Source organism: Chiloscyllium plagiosum, chromosome 4 (assembly GCF_004010195.1).
Source record: "Chiloscyllium plagiosum isolate BGI_BamShark_2017 chromosome 4, ASM401019v2, whole genome shotgun sequence".
Classification (NCBI taxonomy): domain Eukaryota; kingdom Metazoa; phylum Chordata; class Chondrichthyes; order Orectolobiformes; family Hemiscylliidae; genus Chiloscyllium; species Chiloscyllium plagiosum.
Genome location: NC_057713.1, coordinates 41,386,989 through 41,409,634, shown reverse-complemented (window position 1 = coordinate 41,409,634; position 22,646 = coordinate 41,386,989). Strand labels below are relative to the sequence as shown.

Sequence of the window (22,646 nt, the reverse complement as noted above, 5' to 3'; positions counted from 1 at the left end):
GAGGGATTTGACTGAGACAAGGTGGGGGGAGGGGAAATGAGGAAACTGAAGAAGTCTGAGTTCATCCCTTGTGGTTGGAGGGTTCCTAGGCGGAAGATGAGGCGCTCTTCCTCCAACCGTCGTGTTGCCATGGTCTGGCGATGGAGGAGTCCAAGGACCTGCATGTCCTTGGTGGAGTGGGAGGGGGAGTTAAAGTGTTGGGCTACGGGGTGGTTGGGTTGGTGGTCCGGGTGCGCCAGAGGTGTTCTCTGTAATTCCAGAACCACAGCAATGTAGTTGATTCTTAACTGCCTTCTGAAGTGGCCTCACAAGATACTCAGTTCAAGGCGAATTAGGAACATGTGTCAAATACTGGCCTTGCCATACATTTCCACATCCTATGCAAGAATGTTAAAAGTTCAATCTCTTTATATTGCTTTTTCACTCTGTGGGCCAGTCTAAGCTTCTATTTTATTACCATCATGTGAATTTTTGTGCCTAACTGTGAGATAGTTGCACAAATGTGTATTTAATTTACAAAATAATGCCTTTTAAAAAATCTTAAACCTTGAAAAACATTTTTTTTTAAATAGACCCATGAAGGAAGTAAACTATAAATATTACAAATTTTGAACATTAGCAATTTGTACACCTCAACTACGGTGCTTGGCACATTGATTACAAAACTACTAGTGCTCCAGCACCTCATGAGCTGAAAGACTCTGAAGCAGCAACTAAGTTTGTCGCGAGTCAATGTTCACACCTGGGAAATAGTCATTTATAAAAAGACCTTAACTCATTTAACTTCAGTGAGGCAGCACAACTTTAAAAAATAAATCCAGCATCATACATATGAACATTTAACAGGGAAACCCATTGGTGGGAAAAAAAACTAGAAAAAGGATTACACTACCTGAAATGTTTTATTCTTTTTATCAGTTATTCATTTTAGTGGGTTTGACTATATATGGTTAATTCTAACCCAGGTGCTTTTACACAAAGAACATGATATCTTACATTTTATGATGTGACTGTGCTCACCTATAGGTTCATTTTCTTGGACTTCAAGAAACTTTACTTCTGGGTTACAAATGGGGTAATTATCATTGATATCTTCCACGATGATCGTAATTTCCAATGGCTCTTCCAGTGGCTGTCTGTTTTCGTCCAGTGCGTAAACTAAAAGTATATACTAAACACATGCCAAAAGAAACTAGACAATGAGGAGTATTAACCAGTAGGTAGAAAATTGCACAACTCCTACACCACCAAAATGTAGTCTTATGCAGATCACATTATCTTTTCCTATAGATTTAATAATATTACTACATCACTTACAAAAGTCATGGTTAAGCTGTGAAATACGCAAGAATAGTAATTCTATAAAAAGGAAGACAAAGCATTTTCTGTTCAAGAACTGTAACTTCTCTGTAACTTGCCAATTGCAAATCAGTTCCCATGTGGTTGGCGAGTGCCAGCTGAAACGCTGATCGCAAAACTGACCAGAGTGCAGCCCACCTCAAAAAAAGTGACCACTCTGGGACTTGCCACAGTAAATAAACTTTAGTTCAGGTAGTAATAACAGGAACAGTTTCCACAATGAATACCCTCACAGGATTTCTGAAGACTTCAATTTAAATTTATGGTTTATTGTAATGTGTACTCAAGTACGGGTTCCAAGAACACATTGAAAAGTGTACAGTGTCACCACACACAAAATTCCTACATGCAAAATCTTAGTTACAGAATTGGAAAAATTGAGAAATAAGTTAAAATGTTCAGCATTACAGTCTTTAGATTAGATTTCCTACAGAGTGGAAACAGGCACTTCAGTCCAAAAAGTCCACACCGACCACCCAGACCCATTTCCCTCTGACTGATGCACCTAACACTATGGGCAATTTAGCATGGCCAATTCACCTAACCTACACATCGTTGAACTGTGGGAGGAAACCCATGCAGACATGGGGAGAATGTGCAAACTCTGCACAGTCACCAAAGATTGGAATCGAACCTGGGTCCCTGGCACTGTGAGGCAGCAGTGGTAAACACTGAGTCATCGTGCCAACTCAAAATGTAATGTCTTCCTAGTATGGTCTTCTCTTTTCCTGATTCCACATTAAATTTTACAACTTAATTTGAACAAAACTCCCTCAGATTGCTGAAAATGAATAAAAAAATAGAAGTGGCATGGTCGAGGGCAACATCACATTTGCAGCAAATAAATGCCCAACCCAAAACAACTTGAATTTTTCCAAAGTTTTTATGTTTTGTGTATAATAGGTCAATTAAATTCTACATTTAGAAATCAATTGAATCAAAATCAGACAGGTTCTACAGCGACCAGGCAATCCTCTCTGCCAGATTATCATGAATGTTGTAAAGCTATATCTCGAAATACAAAAATATCAATTAGTTCCGCTCCTCAACCACTTTAAGAACTTAGTACCAACATTTGAAGAAAATATGTTTTGTAACTTGTAGGCATGGCAACATACCTCACTAATCTGTTCTCTGTCTAATGGTTCTGTCACACTAATGTTGCCATTCGCATCGACTGCAAATGGAAACTTGGGATAAGCAAGCTCGACCTTTGGCTTGACTTCATATATTGCACCAGGTTCATTCCATTGCACCTGAATTAGAGAAACAATGCAGAGTTATAATAATTAAGGAATTATTGTCCATATTTTCTTCCTTAGAAATTAAGTTAATAAACCTTCATTTTTGTCAACGTTTTAACTTCTACTATTTAAGATGGATTATCAGCACATATTTTCATAAAATGTGAATAATTTTGCAAGAACACTATATCTCACATATATAAAATGCCAAAAAGCTGATGATTTCATTGTGACATATATAATAGTGGCACAAAATCAGTGAGTCACAGTCTACCCATTGGCAGCCTATGGGTAAACTGTGACTCACTGTTTTTGTGGCACTGTTATACATGTGATCAATCTTCTTTGTAATAGTGTTACTGGAAATGAACAATAGTCCATTGAATAAATGAATAAAAACCCCACACCTCCCACATTTAAAAAAATGTAAAACCAGACTGTGGGTAGACAGTTCTTGAATGAGTCGGCAAAAGTGAGGACTGCAGATGCTGGAAACCAGAGTTTAGATCAGACTAGCGCTGGAAATGCACAGCAGGTCAGGCAGCATCCAAGGTGCAGGAAAATCGACATTTTGGGCAAAAGCTCTTCATCAGGAATAGAGGCAGAAGCCTCCAGGGTGGAGAGATATCTGCATTTGTTTCTCCTCAGCTAGGATTTTAAATTCCAGGAAAATAGCTGAGTATGTTGGATATGCTGCCTACCTGGGAGTTTCAATTGGAGGCCTGACTGTTATTATTTGTTGAGACTGACAAATGTTGTCAACTGGCCTCCCAAGTAGGCAGTCTATCTTTTCACTGCTTCTTCTTCCTGAGAAATAAAAGTTTCCCTGCAGTAACAGCTACAAGCAGGAGGTTGATTTATGTAGTCAACCCAGCTGTTGTTTTCCATTGCAATATTGTTGGCAAGAACCTTTCTACTTCCTTCCTGAATTTTCCAAATATGTTCGTCTATGTGATTTTGAAGTATTTTTGTCCACATTCAATTTTAACATAGATCTTCAATTTCTGACATTTTTTTCAAGTAGTTTTGTGAAAACTAACAGTTTAATATTTCAACAATTTATAAGTTTTCAATCAACAGTTTTTATCAGTGTTTTTTAAATGATCCATCCTACTTTGTAGCCTTTCTTAAAACCTGATATGCTTGAACACTAATATACTTAAATTTTAAACTATATTTTTCTCACAATTCATCTTTGCTGCCCTTCTCAGTTTCTTGGCACCGCGAGTCTATTTTTATAGCGATTTATATTTTGTCTTCCTCCCTAATGCCTTTCAGTAAGTGTCATGGATCTAATTTGTTTGACCAATCTCTTTGACAAATTTCAAATATACAGTAAGTTTCCCCTTAAAATAACCTCTTCATCTACCCTTCAAATACTTTCATTTCAGTATCTGTTCCAATATTACTATTCCTATATCTTCCCCCAGAATTAGTATTTTACACACATCTATGTTCCCACCTCTCAACAATGCATTCACCTCACTTTAATTAATTCTTGGTCTGTTGAATATTATTATTGCCAACATTTTCTCTTGCCATTCAAAAAAGACCCCAAACCACTTCAAGCATTAACTCCAATGTACTCAGTCCTCCCTTACAAATAATTCCACCTCACTTCCTGTTTTCTCTTCACAGTGCTTTCTGAAACACAAATCACTTGCTATCAATGAAGTTCCAGTTATCCTACAATATCCAGTTGTTGCTTATATTCTAACATTTCTCAACATCAATAACGTATTTGACCCATATAGAATATCAAACATACTAAAATGTGGTTAGGTACTTCACTAGAGCATAAAAAATTGATTCTGAGCCACAAGGAGAGATATTAAGGCTGATGATCAAAAATTTGGTCAAAGAATAGATTTTAAGTAGCATTTTAAAGAAGAAAAGAGAAGTGAAAGGTTTAAGCAGGGAATTCTAAACCTCAGACTTGGTAGTTAAAGACACACCCAGAAACATTCATAATAAGAGACCAAAATTGCAAGACTGCAAATATCTTACATGTTGTGGAACTGGATGAGATTAGAAGCAGGGAGGGGTGAAGCAATGCAGGATTTAGAAAAGAAGGATGAGAATTATACAATTAACTCATTGCTTAACTGGAAGCCAATGTAAGTCAATAAACACTGGTGTTATGGATAAATAGGACTAGTTGTGACTCAAAGTTTACGCAAAATTTACACTCCTTGCATTCACATAAGCACAATTACCCTATTCTTAATATTCTTTCTTTCTCTTTCCTAATTATTCTTGATCTATAGGCTGCCATTGCTTTCCATTACCACTGCCATATTAATTTAACTCTACCCTCATTTCCTTATTTATCCTTTTACCAGAAGATATTACAGAATTATAGAATTATAGAATCATACAGCACAGAAACAGACCCTTCAGTCCAACTCATCCAAGCCAACCAAATTTCCAAAACTTGACAAGTCCCATTTGTCTGCATTTGGCCAATATCCCTCTAAATCTTTTATATTCATGTATCTGTCCAAGTGTCTTTTCGATGTTGTAACTGCACCTGCATCTACCAGTTTATCTTGCAGTTCATTCTACACACGAACCACCCTCTGTGTGAAAAAGTTGCCTCTCCTGTCCTTCTTAAATATTTCTCCTCTCATCTTAATATTATGCCCTCTTATTTTGAACTGCCCAATCCTAGGGAAAAGACTTCTGCTATTGCTTTCTGCCCATTGAGCCTGCTCAACCATTCAGTTATGGCTGATATGTTGCTCAACCTCATGCTCCTGCATATAATATCACTGCGCTAGAAATTCATAAGTCCAGACTAATGTTTTAGGGATGTTTGTTCGAAACCCACCTTTTCAGATGGTGAAACCTGAATTCATTAAACAATCCAGGATATAGATCTGGCTTAATGACAATCATGTAACTGCTGCTATAAAAGCTGCTCTAGTCCTCCAGTAAGGACATTTTGCCTGTGTGTGACTTTGGGCCCACAGTAATGTGGTTGACTCCACCTGTCCTCTGAACAACTAAGAATGAGCAACAAATTCTGGCCCACCAGTGATGCTGACAACTCATGAAAGAATGTTTGAAAAAGCCCTGAAGTCACATCTAATCGAGTTAATCCATCTAAGTCGAACCCATATGATGAAATAACCCTGAGATTCCTCCTTTAAGAACTTGTGCTGTAGTTTTGACATTAACTCTCATACTACCTCGGCAAAACCTCCTCCTTTTCTTATGTCCATCCTTTTCCCAAATTTCAGAAATTTCAGAGCTCAGGTCCATGGCATCTGAAGATTCAACAACTTAATGAATGTTTGTTGATGGCTCTTCACTGTTTAATTATTTTCCTAAGAATGGTCATTTATATTTTCTGTTCATTGCTCTTGCCCTAACCCTGAACTTACATCTTTCTCAAGGGGTTCCCTATCTGCCCTCATGCTGTCTCTGAACTCATCTAGTCCACAAATCCCATCTTTTGCTTTCTTGACCATTTTTCCACGAAACTGCTGGCCATTCAATTTCTCTCCTTCACACAAATCTTATGGATGGAAGGAAGCCATTTGTGCCTTCACTGACTCACTAAAAGAGCATTATTACCTCATGCCAATCTTCTACTTTTTCCCCATGCTCTTTTATACTGTTTTTATCCAAATAGTTATCCAATACCATCTTCAATTGAACCTGCCTCCACCATAATTTCAGGTAATGCTCTCCAGATCCCAAATGTTCACTGAATGGAAATGTTGCTTTGTTTGCAAATCACTTTCAAGTCATTGTGGTCTATCACTCAGACAATTTTTGAATCCATATTGCTACTGACATTTTTAATCATGACCTATAACCTTCCCACATGTTGGTGGTGTGACATTATATTGAAACACCCTCTGAAAATCTGTGTGCCCATCAACATCAATACCATTTCCTATATTGAGTCCATCTGATACCTCTTTAAAGAACTACAGAAAGCTAGTTAAACATAAGTTCCTCTTAATAAATCCTGGTTGGCTTTTCTTAAACAACCCATCATTTCTACATGACTACTAATTCTGTCTTGGATCATTGTTTGCAGAAACCTCCCCAACAACAAAGTTAAACTGACTATTCCTTCTTGGTATCAGTGTCACTGATACTGTTACATAGTGAATGGTTTCCTCTCTCCAGAGACTTTCACCCACTCTTTAAATTGTGCACCATTAACCTCCCCACAAAAAGAAATGTCCTTCATTTAGACTCTGAAGGCCAAACTCTCTCAAGTTTAGACAAATGAGAGGAAATCTAATTGAAATATATAAGCTGCTAATACAGATTGACAAAGTAGATATAGAAAGATGTTTCCTCTTATGGAACAATCTGGAACGATAGACTATGGTTTTAAGATAAAGGTAGCAGATTTAAAACAGATGAGGAAATATTTCTTCTCTCAAAGGGTTGTGTATCCGTAGAATTCATTACCCCGAGTGTGGTGGATGCTGGGAATAAATTTGAGGAGATAGACAGATTTTTAATTATTAATAGGTTGAAAGGTTATGAAGACTGGGCAAGAATGTGAAGTTGAGGCCAAGAAAGATCAACCACGAAAATGTTTAATGGTGGAGGAGACTCAAAGGGCTGATTTGCCTACTTCTGCTCTTGGTTCTTATGCTTTTCTGCCCTGCAAATCTCCATTCATCACTCATTTCTCTTTCCTGTCCAAAATCTTTGAACATACTATTATCATAAAGATGTGACCATCTTTTTCACAGCTCTACAATACTTTCCAATTAGGATTCTGACACTGCTATCGAACTGAAACAGCCCTAAGCTCAGTCACCAATTGCTTGCTCTATAATTCACTGTGCAGCACTATTCCTGATTCATCTAAACTGGCAACAGGTCAGCTCCTTGAAATTTTAACTCACATTTATCACTCCACAGATGCTGTCAAATCTTTTGAGGTCTTCCAGAACTTTTTATTTTTATTTCAGATTTCCAGCATTTACAGTATTTTGATTTTGTTGAAGTGAATGCAGACAGACTGCAGTTCTTGAACCTCCCAGACAGTAAACAAATCAAATGAAGTTTGCTAATTTTTAATTAGTAGCTATATTATGCCATGTCTACTTGGTTCACTAGTTTGCTTATACCTCTGTGTGGAAGTATGTAAGCACTTTATTTCAACATGTTGATTAGGTCGGACATGTTCATTCTCTGTCTATGGTTGTCTTACAACACATTTTCACCTCCTCAGTCATTTTACTGAAGGATTGTTGTTTACTTAGCAGTTTCTTTGCCTAATTTTTAAAAAATAATTCTTCCTTGGAAAATGAAGTATTGAAATGTTACTCTTGAACTTGCTTTGGCTCATCATTTGGCATCAAAGTTAAATCTACTTTATCAATATGCTCAGTGCTATCTTGTTGTCTGAAAAACCTTTATAAAAAATTCAACAATTAGCTCAAGTGGGATATATTGCTCATCCTTGTTCTCAGTATGTGCGACTTCAGGCAATTGGTTGATATTTGTCTTCTGAATTTTCTCCAGTGATGATAGGAAAGGAAAACATTTCCACCAGTCCTGCAAAGTCTATGTGTTCTTTGCATTTGATAATATGAAACAATTCTCTTCTGTCACCGTACATAATTCCAATAGATTCATTCTTCTTTGTAGGTTCTGCTAGGAAGCCCAAAAATATCTTCTGTTGGTTGCACCTTAACCAGTTAGATGTCACTGGTTTGTGTTTAAAGCTGCTGTTCTGTAGGAATTAGTTGAATTCTGACTACTATAGTTAGGACATTCATGCAAGTTCATGCATGAGAGGGATTGATGATAAGCTACATTTTCAACTTTCCTCCCCAATTTTCACTGCAGTGTTGCTCGTGCCAGACTCTTGCTCTGAAGAGCTACTCCATCTGTGCCATGCAATATCATCTCTGTAGGCTGTAACTTCTTCAGTCATGGCATTTCATCCAAAAGAACTCTCATCTACATCAAATTGCAAATTAATGGAAAGGCCATTGACATAGATAAATTCTGTCAAACCCGAATGGGATACATCATCAATTTCCCTCGAGAGTCTATCAGGTATCTTTTCCAGTGGTCATTGTGCAATTGGTTTGAGTTCTATGCACATGTAACCTCTATTATGTTTGCTACTCTGATATTATCCTTGTTTTGCACATCATGCAGAAGTGATCTATTATTTTATACATATAGTAACATTTTGGTTGTACAGAGCACTGCTTGTTCTTGTGAGGCTTTTATGTTCCACAGCGCTGACATTGACTCTTTATATCTGCGGATTGGCTTACTCTCTGAAATGGTTTGTCATTTGTGTCTGTAACATGTTATTAAGTGGATGAGTCTGAGGTCTGCTCCCGTAAGACTCCTTCCCAGGATTTGTCTGTGAGTCTTTCTAGTTTCTGTTTCTAATACGATTTGAATAGTCTCCTTCAAAGTCTGATCTTGCTTGGACTGTAATAAATCTGACAAGATTCATCAATAATTGCAAAAATTGCTCTGGCTCTTATGAATGCTGGCTTCATATTTCCACAGTCGCAATTCTCCACTAATCAGCAGAGGTCATTAGTGAATTTATTTCTAGACTCCCTTGATGCTGAACACTTCTGTTAAATGTTGTTTTTTTTAAATAGAAGTTATTTAATTTCAGATTGAAGTGCGACCAAAAGCTGTCAGAACTTTTTCAAAAGTATCTGTGTTATCTTTTATATTTTGGTGAGTTACAAGGTCATCTGCAGAAGAACCTACTGAATGCAATTGTTTATAGACAATAGACAATAGGTGCAGGAGTAGGCCATTCTGCCCTTCAAGCCAGCACCACCATTCATTATAATCATGGCTGATCATCCTCAATCAGTATCCTGTTCCTGCCTTATCCCCATAACCCTTGATTCCACTATCCTTAAGAGCTCTATCCAACTCTTTCTTGAAAGTATCCAGAGACTTGGCCTCCACAGCCTTCTGGGGCCGTTTACATCCTGTTGATATTTAATATTTAATTTTAAAGCAATACATTAGCCTAAAATCAATATGTCCAATTGTCACTCAATTTGTCTTATCTCTGACAATAAAACTTGATGGCAAGAAGATATTTTCTACCTTTTTTTTCTTACCTTTTAAGATCTGTTGGATAGGAGTTAGCAACACTGAATCTCCGTACTACTTACTCGGGACATGTTTGTTCTTATAAAAAACCAAAATGTTGTTTCCTAACATCTGAAGTGGGCGGCACGGTGGCACAGTGGTTAGCACTGCTGCCTCACAGCGCCAGAGACCCGGGTTCAATTCCCACCTCAGGCGACTGACTGTGTGGCGTTTGCACATTCTCCCCGTGTCTGCGTGGGTTTCCTCCGGGTGCTCCGGTTTCCTCCCACAAGTCCAAAAATCTGCAAGTTAGGTGAATTGGCCATGCTAAATTGCCCGTAGTGTTAGATGAAAGGGTAAATGTAGGGGAATGGGTCTGGGTGGGTTGCGCTTCGGCAGGTCGGTGGGTTGGTGTGGACTTGTTGGGCCAAAGGGCCTGTTTCCACACAGTAAGTAATCTAATCTGAAAGTTTTCTTGCTTTCTGTGGCTAAGATGGAAGTTTCCTACTTCTTAATGAGCAAAACTCAGAACTCAAGAAAATGTATTGATTTGATAATTTCTTCTGGTCTCAACGTAAATGTTGAATACTACCGTTTCAAAAGCTCTCAAATTATTCGAACAATATTTGTTCCCTAGATTGTGAATATTACAATATTTCCACTCTTCTTGCTAAAAGTGTAGATTTTACAGATGAGACGGGTATAAATCCTGTCACAGTTGATGTTGGCAGCCAAAGAGAAATCCCTTCCTGATAAAGGGCTTTTGCCCAAAACATTGATTTCCCTGCTCCTTGGATGCTGCCTGATATGCTGTACTTTTCCAGCACCACTCTAATCTTGACTCTAATCTCTAGCATCTGTAGTACTCACTTTCGCCTAGCCAAAGAGAAATGTTGAGTAATGAGAAACGTTGGACTGTTCCGAAAGTAGAACCAGTTTTAGGAAGATGTAAAGATTGTTCTTCAGGAACAAGCAAAATTGTGATATATTGTCTCAGCACAAATACAGGGAAGGGCTGAAATAGTGCAGTGCTCACAAAGAGAAATTATTGACTTAAATTTATTATAGGTTATGGTACAGCTATTTTAGTTACATGTACTACCTTTAATAGAAGATGCCTTTAAGCACATCATAGCTATGCTGTTAACATGAACATGGTGTGGTTTTAGAATTTTGAAATAGCAAGATACATAGTGCCATTTGAAGGTGCCACATAAAATACCAGTAGATGGGGTTGTAAGAAGAAGCAGAAAACCTCAGTATTGTAGGAACATGTCTCATTTTTACTGTTTCAGATATATATGAGAGAAATGACAAATAAAAGCTACTCTATTTTACTCCACCCTACTTGAAAACATGGAATGATTGTTTAATAAAAGAGCCATTTTGTTTGTTCATGCAATATTGAATCTTGATCTGTCTCTAGCAGTACCAAAAACCTGCACCAGCCAAGAATGAATTAATAGAACCACTGCAACTAAAAACACTCACACACTCTGCTTTTTGTTTTTCTTTTGTTTTGCCATGTTACAAACAAATGCATTGAAAGGAAAAAGCATAAAAACCATTTACGATTCCTAATCAGAATTGCAAATTTGTTATATTTAGACATGTTCTCAGGATGCTCTATCACTAGCAAGTTCACATTTTTTGCTTAGTCCATCTGAGAATGTACTTTGGTGCTGCCTTTAAAGCCTTCAGTTGTTGATGTTGTGGTGCTCTCACCATGGGGTTGCATAAGAGACTCAAGGATTCTGACCTGGCAACAATGAAATCCTTTCATATTTCAGGGAATGTACTAATACTCATAAATATCTAACTTATTCCAGAAGGTAACAACTAAAAAGGTATTTATTGATTTGCATATGAGATAAACATGCACTGCTGACTATTTTAATTCTAACTACTTAAATACTTAACCTAACTCTTATGATAATATTAATTACTGCAGAATTCGTATGTTGAAAGTCTCAGCCTCCAGGCAATTGCTTTCCCAAGTCTTACCAAATTCTGAAGTATCTATTCTAATGTCCTTCTTATTTTATACCTACCTGTCACTCTAGTTACATGAGAATAGATATGTTTTTCAGTAATACTTTGTCCCTTATTCATTGAATGAATTTTGGTCTTAATAAGAAAGTTTCCCACACATTTTGTCAAGGTTTCTTTTGACAAAGTCATCAATCAAGTCATACAGTTGCGTGAGTTTTCACTTGTCTAATGCCTCCCTAGGAGAATACTTGTTAGGGCAAAGAAAATTTGTAGCTGCATGCTATCAGCTGAAATCTCTGAAAGTCTGTTTTTTCAATGGAAGTGAAACTTATTTTTAAAGACTTTCAACAGAAAGTCACTGTAAAGCTAAAATTAACATAGCAAATTTAACTACCATATTTATACCCATTTGTTTTACATGACTTATAACTGAGAGTATTAACAATATCATGACACAAAGAATGACTAACAAAGCCCTGATGCCAAATAACTTGGTAAGTAACTTATACATTTATAGATAAAGCATCCATTTCATAAAAGGTGAGACTATTTTCGCACCTGACAAATATTATAGAGAACAGAATTCAGTGCACATACGAAGGAATTTCTCCACTTTCTACTTGTACCAAACATCTAAGAACAGCTTAAAACGTACATTTTCACAATAAAAAGGGTGAATACAATATGACACAATTGATATTTTACTTTTGTTTGGATAGTTGCAATAGTTCAGTTTAAGGGCTTTATCCTATTTCGGGTTTCTTTGGCAGGTTTATGTAGGACTAGAGTATGTGACATATCTGTGGCTATCAATGTCTCCAAAGGAACGACAGAGCTGAAGTATGATCAATTTGAATGGCAGGACTATAGAACTTAGATGAGGGACAATAAAATAACATTAAATTAGTTTAGTATAAAATAATATTTTTTCTAATACCATTTGGCTGTAAAAGGCTGTAAATAGAAGTAACCAAGGCAAGTCAGAGACAACTATCATTAAAATAGTACTACATGGACACTGTGCACTTAGAAAGATATCCTCAGTTTGTGGAGTGGACTAGGCTGCATCTTCAGCCTTTTTTGCTTGTTCTGTTAGCATCCACTCACTCTGAACTTATCTGAATTCGCACAGCATAAAGACAAATGCCTTGTCTTTCTATACTTTGCCGCCTCAACCAGAGATATCAGACTCATACAACTTCTGCCCTGACTTGCTGCTTAGTGTAGACACAAAGCCAGGAAGCCTGTTATAGTTATCAGCAGGCTGATAACATCATAGTTATCATCAGTTATAGTCAGATCAAGAGGAATAGCCTTCACAGAGTAAGTCAACAGCAGGCTCCAAAACTGGTCCAGGGACTTGCAGATGGTCAGTCAGCCACATGGAACAATCAGAGTTAGGATTCTGTCTACACAAGGGGAGGAGCCAAATGATGAGCAGAATACTTGCTGTTTTGATGCTTCCTTCCTATTGGGAATTGCTTTCCTCCTGGAATGTGAAAGACACAGCTATCACCTGAGATGAAAGTGGGTGGCATAGCTATTACTCTTGGTGTTGGTGGGGAGATGTGGATTGTAATGGGTGAGAGCAGGAGGCGAAGATGTTGCAGGCATTAGTGAGAATGGTAGAGCATGACCCTTGGTGGCTATATAGAGTGAGTTTTCAGAGAGACGATGGTGGCATTTACACATGTGGTGTGGAGGAGGACATTGACTTTCTTCTTACAGTTCTGGACATTCCTCCAAAGGCTGCTTTTTTACCAACGTGGCAACTTCAGACTGGGCTATTGTGGGCTCCATCTTTCGTCCTAGGGGAAGAGGAAGTCCCATTCACCTCAAATCCCTCCAGCAGGACGCCCAAGACACTGACAGCAAATCGAGGCACTGATTTCCCCATGTCTGCCATGTCTAGCGCAAATGTCAGGAACTGAACAGGACATCTCCAAGATGACTGGTTGCACAGTGATCTTTCAAAGGTGGTGCAGGCACAAGTATTTCACTGGCTGTCTGCTGTGTGGTGAGCTGTTCTAGGACCAATGCTTCGTAAGATGCAGCAGAAATTGAATGTGAAGGATACCGTAGTGATCAGGATGGATAAATAATGAGACACTTTTGGTAAGATACAGTGAGAGAATTCACTTGATCTTGCAGTGACAAACCCCAAAAGCTTCATGGCAAGGCAGGTTTTGCCAAATCAAAAACATAAGGTTCAGGTCAGAAATTTCAGCAGTTAATATTATAAAAAATGTTAATGCAATTCCAGGAGTCCATTTTAATCCAAGCAGTTCAGCAGGAAACTAACAGAATCAAACCAACTGTTACTTAACATCTGACTTTAGTTTCCAATGAAGTTAAAACAACTCAAATTTATTACAAGAGTTATATAATAAATAAGCCAAGAGGTAAAACTATATAGAACCTTAGTAAGACCTCAGTGTTTTATTCAACTTGTGCACAGTGTTGAACCCCCAGTATAATGGATATTGAGACTTTAGAGAAGGCACAGGGAGGAATTATAGTGAGGACTGCAGATGCTGGAGATCAGAGTCAGAGAGTGTAGTGCTGAAAAAGCACAGCAGGTCAGGCAGCATCCGAGGAGCAGGAGAATCGACATTTTGGGCATAAGCCCTTCATCAGGAAATGAGAAAATCTAGAGAAGGTACAGTGCGGATTAATTATGAAGCTATCTGCCTTATAGAATGTGAATAAACAGAGAATGCAGAAAATTAAAAGCAGAGTACTATGAATGATGGAGGTTTGAAATAAAAACAAGTGCTGAAGAAGCTCAGTCATTCTGTGGATCATAGAAAATCCTTTACAAAGAGACTTGAGATGGTGGAGTTCACCTTAAAGGATAGCAGTTTGTTCAAATAATGTGCCAACATTCAAAATTAGATTGGATAGGTGGATGAAGACAAAGGGAGGAAAGTGGAATGGGAACTGAATAATTAACTGTAATTTGGGATCATTTGCTGTTGTGGAAAATAAAGACTAGCAGAGACTGTTTGGTTCAAATGGATTGTTTCTGTATATTTCGAAGAGTTTCTCCACAGAAAAAACTCTGCAGGTATGCCGGTTTCTTGGAGAATCACAGCAACGAAAATCAATGGCACAGACATTCTGCTTTGTTCTCCAATTATCCATTTCAAGTTTGGCAGACACCCCAGGAAAATTATGTAAATTGTTGGAACTTTGTTTAGAGACCAGGAGAATGTCTGGGGAGTTCTCTGCCAGTGACCAAAACCGCAGTCCAGTTTTTTTGGATGTGGGATGTATTGCAACATAGCTTGTTTATTTCAAATTTTTGTTCACTTTTAGGTTTCAAGAAATTCTGCATATGAAGTTTCTGTAATTATAAGGTGATATTTGTGGTGAAAAGGCAATAGGACATCTGACATCTCTCTGAACAATGGGACAAATTTATTTAACAGTGAAATTAAAGGACGGAGGAATGACCAAAGAAAAGGCTGGAAAGAAGAATCTCATCAAAGTGAATTCAACTTTACTTCATGCACAAAAATAATGAGGAAGAAAAGTGAATAAAGATAGAAAGAAAACAATTTGTTGCGAAAGCAAGGTAAGGAATTTAAAGGAATTCACTTCAAAAGTATACAAAAACCTGAAATGTAACGTTTTCAAATCAACAACAAATATTCAATATTAATGAATAAGATTTCTTTAATTGCTCACTTTTTGAACAAGGATATTGATTGGAAATCATCAAAATGATCATTTTTTTACTGTACTTCTGTTGTTAATTGCTAGATGGCTCTCTGGGGTAAAGTCAATGAACAATTAATGTCTAAATGCAGCAAATCCATGAAAAGTAAAAGGAGGTTACATCCATGAAGCAGAATTTGCAGAACAAATTCTGCAATGTATACAATGCATAGTTCACAGAACATCTCTTTCTGACCTCAGGTTGATGACCAATTTGTTTACTGATAAAAGCTTACATTCAGATACCATTATCGTTTTAGCAAAATCTGAAGCAATATTATTTTGATAACTTATTTCAGATTTAATATTAATTGCACTCCAAAGTCCTTCAGGAAATGGGCATAATGAATTGGAAAAAGGGGTGGAGACCCATGATCTTGGCTTTTCACTCATTTTTGTAGAAGCAGTTGTTGGCTATTCGGTTCATCATGTCTGCCATGACATTCAATAAGACCAAGGCTAATATAGTTATCCTCAACTCCACTTCCTCGCCTTTTCCACACAATGCTCAAATCCCTTACTGATTAAAAGTCTGTCTACCTTAGACATGAAAGTACTTCGTGACAGAGCTTGTACATCCCTCTGACATAAAGAATTCCACAAATTTACTGCCATCTCATAAGACAAAATCCTCCTCATTTCTGCTTCAACTGGTCAACCTCTGAAATTGAGATTATGCCTTTTATTTCATAGAATCCCGACAGTATGGAAACAGGCATTTCCCATTTCTGATCTACCTAGCCTGCATGTCTCTGGATACTATGGGCAATTTAGTATGGCCAATTCACCTAAACTGCACAACTTCAGACTGTGGGAGGAAACCTGACCACCTGGAGGAAACCCACACAGAGAATGAGCAAACTCCACACAGGCAGTTGCCCGAGGGTGGAATCAAACCTGGATCCCTGGCATTGTGAGGCAGCTACTAAGGACTGAGCCACTTGCCGCCCCTCTTCTCCCATAGGGAAATAACGTCTGCACCTATGCCCTACCAAACCCCCTAAGAATCTAAATGTTTCAATAAAATCTCCACTCATTTCTTCTAAATACCAATGAGTACAAGTCCAAACTGCTCAACCTCCCCATAAGAAAATCTATCTATTCTCAGAATTAAACTTGTCAACCTTCTCTGGATTGCCTCCAATACCAGTATATTTTTCCTTAGATAACAGGACCAAAACTGTTTAGAATATTCTAGATGCAGTCTGATTAATGCCTCATAAGGTTTTAATAAGACTTCCCTAGTTTGAAATAAGGGCCAATGTTCCCAGCCAGCCTCTGAACTTGGATGCTGGCTTTCTGTTAATTATGCATGAGCATTTCCAAATCCTTCTGTGCTGCAGCTTTCTTCAATTTTTCTTTGTTAAATACTATTCAGCTCTTCTATTCTCCCTCTGCAAAGTGCATAACCACACATTTTCCGATGTTATATTCCATCTTTCAAGATTTTGCCCACACAGGTAACCTCCCGATATCCATTTGTAGACTCTTAGTGACATTATCTCTATTTACATTCCTGTATATCTTTGTGCCATCTACAAACTTCCTGATAGTACATTCACTTTCCTCATGAAATTCATTAGATTAAATAGTCAATTAATGTGGCCCCAGCACTGATCCCTGTTAAACTCTATTAATTTCAGCTTGACATCCTGTTTTATCCCAAACCTCTGACTTCTGTCTTCTAGCCTACCCTGTAAGCAAACTAAATGCAACCCCTAACACAATGGGCTCTTATTTTATTAATTAGCCATATATGTGCTATGTTATCAAACTCCTTTTGGAAATCCAAATACATTATAACCGCTGGTTCCACTTTACTATCCTGCTTGTTACTTTTTCAAAGAATTCTAATATATGTGGCAGACATGATTTCCCTTTGAAACCATGTTGACTCTGTTTGATTGAAATGTCTATTTCTAAATGTTCTGCTATCACATCCTTTACAATATACCATAATAGTTTCAAAATGGCAGATGCTTAGCTAACTTGCCCATGGTTACCTGTTTCTGCCTCACTCCAATTTTGAATAAGGGTTTTACATTAGCAGTTTTCCAATCCCACTGGAACTGTTTCAAAATGCAAGGACGTTTTAAGGACTGTTGCCAATGTATCCATTATCTCTGTATCTAATTCCTTTAATATTTTAGGATGCAACTCCGCAGTTCCAGGGGATTTATCGGCTTTAGTGGGATTAGTTTCCCTTGCATGTTTTCTCTAATGATAGTTATTTATTCATTTTCTCCCCACCTTTGGTCCCTTGATTATTTCATAATTTTGAAATCCCATTGGTGTCCACAACCGTAAACACTGATGCAAAATATTTATTCAATTTGTCTGCTTATTTCCTGCCTCCAATTATTATTTTCTGGATTAGTGGTGTTGGAAGAGCACAGCAGTTCAGGCAGCATCTAAGGAGCTCACCAGCCTCGAAAAGCATGTTCACTTTCGCCAATGTGTTCCTTTCTATATATTTAAAGAAGCTCTTCCTAACATTCCTATCTTACCTGCCACCTTAATGTTCAATTCAGATGGACATAGGGATAAGCATAAAAAAAAAGCCTACCCGTATGAATGTCTTTGGATGAGGGTCTGTAGAATTCTCGGTAATGCTTATTTTACCAGGTGCCTTCCACAAATTTTCTTTTACAGTAATCTTTACTGCAGCATTTGTGCTCAGCGACAAGACAGCTGCATCGTTTGCACTCACTATCAGCTGGTAGTTGTCTTGTACCTTTGGATCAAGTGACTGGTATCCTGAAAAAACACACATATTGAATAAAATGTCACTTGTTATCATTCATCACTCTTCCTGATTTAGAAGCAACAAAGGCATAAGGCACTATTGACTTCACGAGGTGAAAGTGAGGACTGCGGATGCTGGAGATCAGAGTCTAGATTAGAGTGGTGCTGGAAAAGCACAGCAGGTCAGGCAGCATCCGAGGAGCAGGAGAATCAACATCAGTTTTCCTGCTCTTCGGATGCTACCTGACCTGCTGTGCTTTTCCGGCACCACTCTAATATAGATTATCGACTTCACTAGTAAGCAGTGTACTACAGGCATTGAATGGGATGCCAACCACTTTCAATGCTCAAGACAAATTTCTAGCTCTGCAAATTCTTCCACCTGTGAGCAACTTTACAGCAGACCAACTTCAACTTATGGTGCTTCAGGCGTTAATTAACGCAGTATTCATTAGAGATGGTGGGCTATGGTCTGTGTGCAAGAAGATGGGATGAGAAAGCGCTCTGGATATCTTCATTAGAGATGCACTATACAACGGCAAACATTTATGTTTCATCATGAATTTATTTAATGTGATACTTTAATAATATTTGTATTTTAAATGTGCTAATATAGTGGTAAATATATTTTATTATTATAGTGATGTGGGAAGTAAAAGGTTACCAGGGTTCACATTAAAATTTGTTTTCTCTCTCTAGACCACTGACTGCTCTGGCAAAAAAAACCCATGATCAGTGGATTCCATAAGTTTAACAATGTTAGCTTTATATCAGCCCAAGTTTATTTGCATCCAATTGACTGCTGAGGCCTCCTTGGAAACTCAGAGATTGTAAAGTATGGCCTGGTCAGAGTTACGAAAGGAGAAAAGAAAAGTACAAGAAACAAGATTGTATTTAGCATCACCAATGCTAACAAACAGGCTGTGGGAATGGTCTTAGCACGTACTTCGATGAGTTAAGGAGCTTTTGGATTGAGGGCTAGGGACACTGGCCAATGGATTGGTCATAGTCAGAAAATTTAGTGCATATTTCTAAAGGTAAAGAACATTTTGTACAAGAGAAGGACCAGAATAGTGAGACAAGTTGCAAGCATTGAATAATCAAGTACCAGGTGTGTTACCGAACATAGCCTAAGAACATAGTGGAAGAATGAAATTGGCGCAAGTGGCCCTTCACTGAATACTTGTTCTGCAAATACAGAAATTTAGGATTTAATTGGTTGGATTATGGAACAGCAAAGGTATTGGAGTGAAAAAGAATGAAAGAATAAAACAGATAAGTGAGTCATAGCTCTGTGTTATGTGCACGTACAATTGTGTAAATCAACGATCAAGCTCAAAAATGACAGAATTGATGTAATGTGGAGGAGTTGGTATTGAACTGGGGTGGACAAAGTTAACAGTCACACAACACCAGACTATAGTCCAACAAGATTAGTGAAGTACTAGCTTTCGAAGTGCTGTCTTTTCATCAGGTACCCGATGAAGGAGCAGAGTTTCAAAAGCTAGTGCTTCCAAATAAACCTGTTGGACTGTGACCTGGTTTAGTGTGACCTTTAGAATTGATGTATGAAGAAAACTGGATTGTTAGGACTATTTTAACTGAAGTTTACAAGAATGAGGGGCACTCTCATTGGAATTTATGAAATTCTAACAGGACTAGACAGATAAATATAGGAAGGATCTTCCCAAACCAGATAGTCAAGAACCAGGGGTTGCAAACTAAGGATACAGGAATAGGACATTGAGAACTGAGATAATAAATTTCTTCATCCAAAGAATGGTGAGCCTGTGGAATTCTCTGCCACAGAAGGGAGTTGAGTCCAAAACATTGAATATTTCATTAGGGAGCTGCCATAGTTTTTAGAGCTAAAGGGATCAAAAGCAGAAAGAGGGTGTTGATCAGCCATGACCATGTTAAATGAAGGGCTGAGTGGTCTATTCCTGCTCCTGTTTTCTATGTAACTACATAAAAAGGAAAGAAGAACTTGAAAGAGAATTATTTAAGGAAGTGGGTCTGTTATATGTGGCAATCACAAGGAAAGATGATAAAGCAACTCCAAATTAATTACTTATGACCTTCTTAGATCTAACCTGTACTGACTAAGTTTAGAGTCAATGGAAAAATTGCTAGAATCAATCCTGAGAGTTTGGATGAACTGTGACTTGGAAAGACATAGACTCTTCAGGGATAATTGGCATGGTCTCTTTTAAGTGAATATCGTGCCTCACAAATTTGATTGAATTTTTTGAGGAAGTGACAAGGAAGATCAATGAGGGTGTGCTGTGGATTTGTCTACATTGTTTTTAGTAAGGCATTTGACAAGGTCCCACATGGCTTACTGGCCAAAGAAGTAAAAGTATATGAGATAGACGGCAATATGTTCAACTGGATGAAAAGTTGGCTCAGTAATAAGAAACAAAGGGCAATTGTTGGTGACTACCCTTGCGAATGGAAAGCTGTTTCAAACTTTGTTCCAAAGGGTGTTGAGATCCCTGTGGGATGCTATGGGCTGTGTGCAGGAAGATGGGATGAGAAAGCGCATCAGGTGTCATAAGGTCAGCATGGGCATGATGGGCAGAATGACTCTCTTCTATGCTGCCTCTTTTCTATGGTTCTAGGATAGCTAAGGGAAAGTACATTTGAAGGGCCAGAGTAAACCAACATACTGTTGGAAAGATTAAAACAGAAGAAAGCATGTGTGCCTTCTTCTCTTTAGATTAGTTGTACAACAGAAATGCCAACTCTTTTAAACATGTGTCACAATGAGAAATATAAGACAGATTAAAAGGATGACATAACTAAACTAACTAGAAGTTTTGCTCTAAGATTTAAGTTGAGATTCCTGGTTAAAAAGCACAAGCTGAACATATTTTAAATGTGGGAATTGTAATCTGGATATAAATTCACAAATGAGAACAAATGGTGACATTTAACTTTGGATACTGCTAATTGGAATTGAAAGATTGCTTGGGTCTGAATTAATGCATGTGTATTCAGTTTGAATAAAAGGAAGAAAATTTGACAGAGAAATCTAAAGGAGAACTTGAAACTTTGAAACACTATTCTGAAATTCTCAAATTCAACTTCCTCACTTGCTTGAGAAATATCAATTGAGAAGATTCCATTGCACATGGTTTGTTCTGTTTTCACAGACAAGGGGCGGTGACATCATTACTATTAGATCTGAGAATTTTTACCCACCCCCTTTTAGACAAAGTTAACCTTTTGCACTGGCAGTTTAAGCTGAACATATAACTTTCCAAATGTATTTATATTGAGCATCATAAGAACTTTTAAGTTTGTGAATTGTCAGATAGGTCTGAATGCATTAATTCATCCTATTTTGAGCAAAATAGATCTTTGTAATTTCTACATCTAAGTAATTGCAATTGCAGGCAGCTTCGGTTGTTTGGTCAATCATCAGCAATGCATTAACGTTGATAAATCAAATTCAGTTAAACTAAATTAAGTTGGCATTCTGAAATTAAATTTTAAAATGACAGTAGGAAAACAGCTTTAATGTTACAAGCTCTGGTAACGAGAAAGAAACTCAATTTTAATTCTATAAACTCTGATAACACTTTACTTTTTATGTCAACAGAATCTTTTGAAAGTATCTACATTGAACGGTAAAGATGGCAATTTCAATAATGATGATACAAGGATACGGTGGGCGGCACGGTGGCACAGTAGTTAGCACTGCTGCTTCACAGCCCCTGAGACCCGGGTTCAATTCCCGCCTCAGGCGACTCTCTGTGTGGAGTTTGCACATTCTCCCCGTGTCTGTGTGGGTTTCCTCCGGGTGCTCCGGTTTCCTCCCACAATCCAAAAATGTGCCGGTTAGGTGAATTGGCCATATTAAATTGTCCGTAGTGTTAGGTTAAGGGGTAAATATAGGCGAATGGGTCTGGGTGGGTTACGCTTCGGCGGGTCGGTGTGGACTTGGGCCGAAAGGGCCTGTTTCCACATTGTAATTAATCTAATCTAATCTAATCTATATAGTTCAAATAGCCATTTTAGTAAAAGAAATGGTCATGATTAACATACCTTCTTCTGTTGTGGAGATTTTTCCTGTTTGGTTATCAATCTGGAAAAACATGATGTCATTACTGTTTGGGATTTGTTGTAAAATGCTGTAGTAGATTTTAGCATTAGGAGTTTCAGGATCATCCAAATCAGTTGCAGTTACAGACATGAAAGGCTTCCCTGTAAATAGATTTAGAAAATTACATTATAAGCACACAAATATAACTTCCCCTTACCCAGTGTGAAAGCTCCACTTTTCATTGCTCGAGAGTACCCTCCCCAATATCTCACGAAGTAGCCATTCGTCAGGGGAGAATATGTGTTACGACATGGGGTATACCCCTCTGCTAATTTAAACCCGATACACAGAGAAGCTCACCTCGCGCTATAATCTGTTAAATTTTGAGAGGCAAAAGAATTATCCTAGATTTCACTATTGAAAGTAATAGTTAATAATTGTATTCTTGAAGTCCAACAGAGAACATTAGAACCACT

The 22,646-nt window shown here is 37.8% G+C and overlaps 1 protein-coding gene across 1 annotated transcript in view; it reads right to left on the bottom strand.

Annotated features, from left to right (window-relative positions):
* Nucleotides 1–22,646, bottom strand: part of cdh17 (cadherin 17, LI cadherin (liver-intestine)) — a 96,269-nt gene that overhangs the window by 33,807 nt on the left and 39,816 nt on the right. Inside the window, exons 8-11 of the mRNA XM_043688147.1 lie at nucleotides 22,173–22,331; nucleotides 17,944–18,134; nucleotides 2,478–2,615; nucleotides 1,021–1,171 (exon numbers count right to left, since the gene is read on the bottom strand). Coding sequence (XP_043544082.1) covers nucleotides 1,021–1,171; nucleotides 2,478–2,615; nucleotides 17,944–18,134; nucleotides 22,173–22,331 — 639 coding nt within the window. The remainder of the gene's footprint in view (nucleotides 1–1,020; nucleotides 1,172–2,477; nucleotides 2,616–17,943; nucleotides 18,135–22,172; nucleotides 22,332–22,646) is intronic.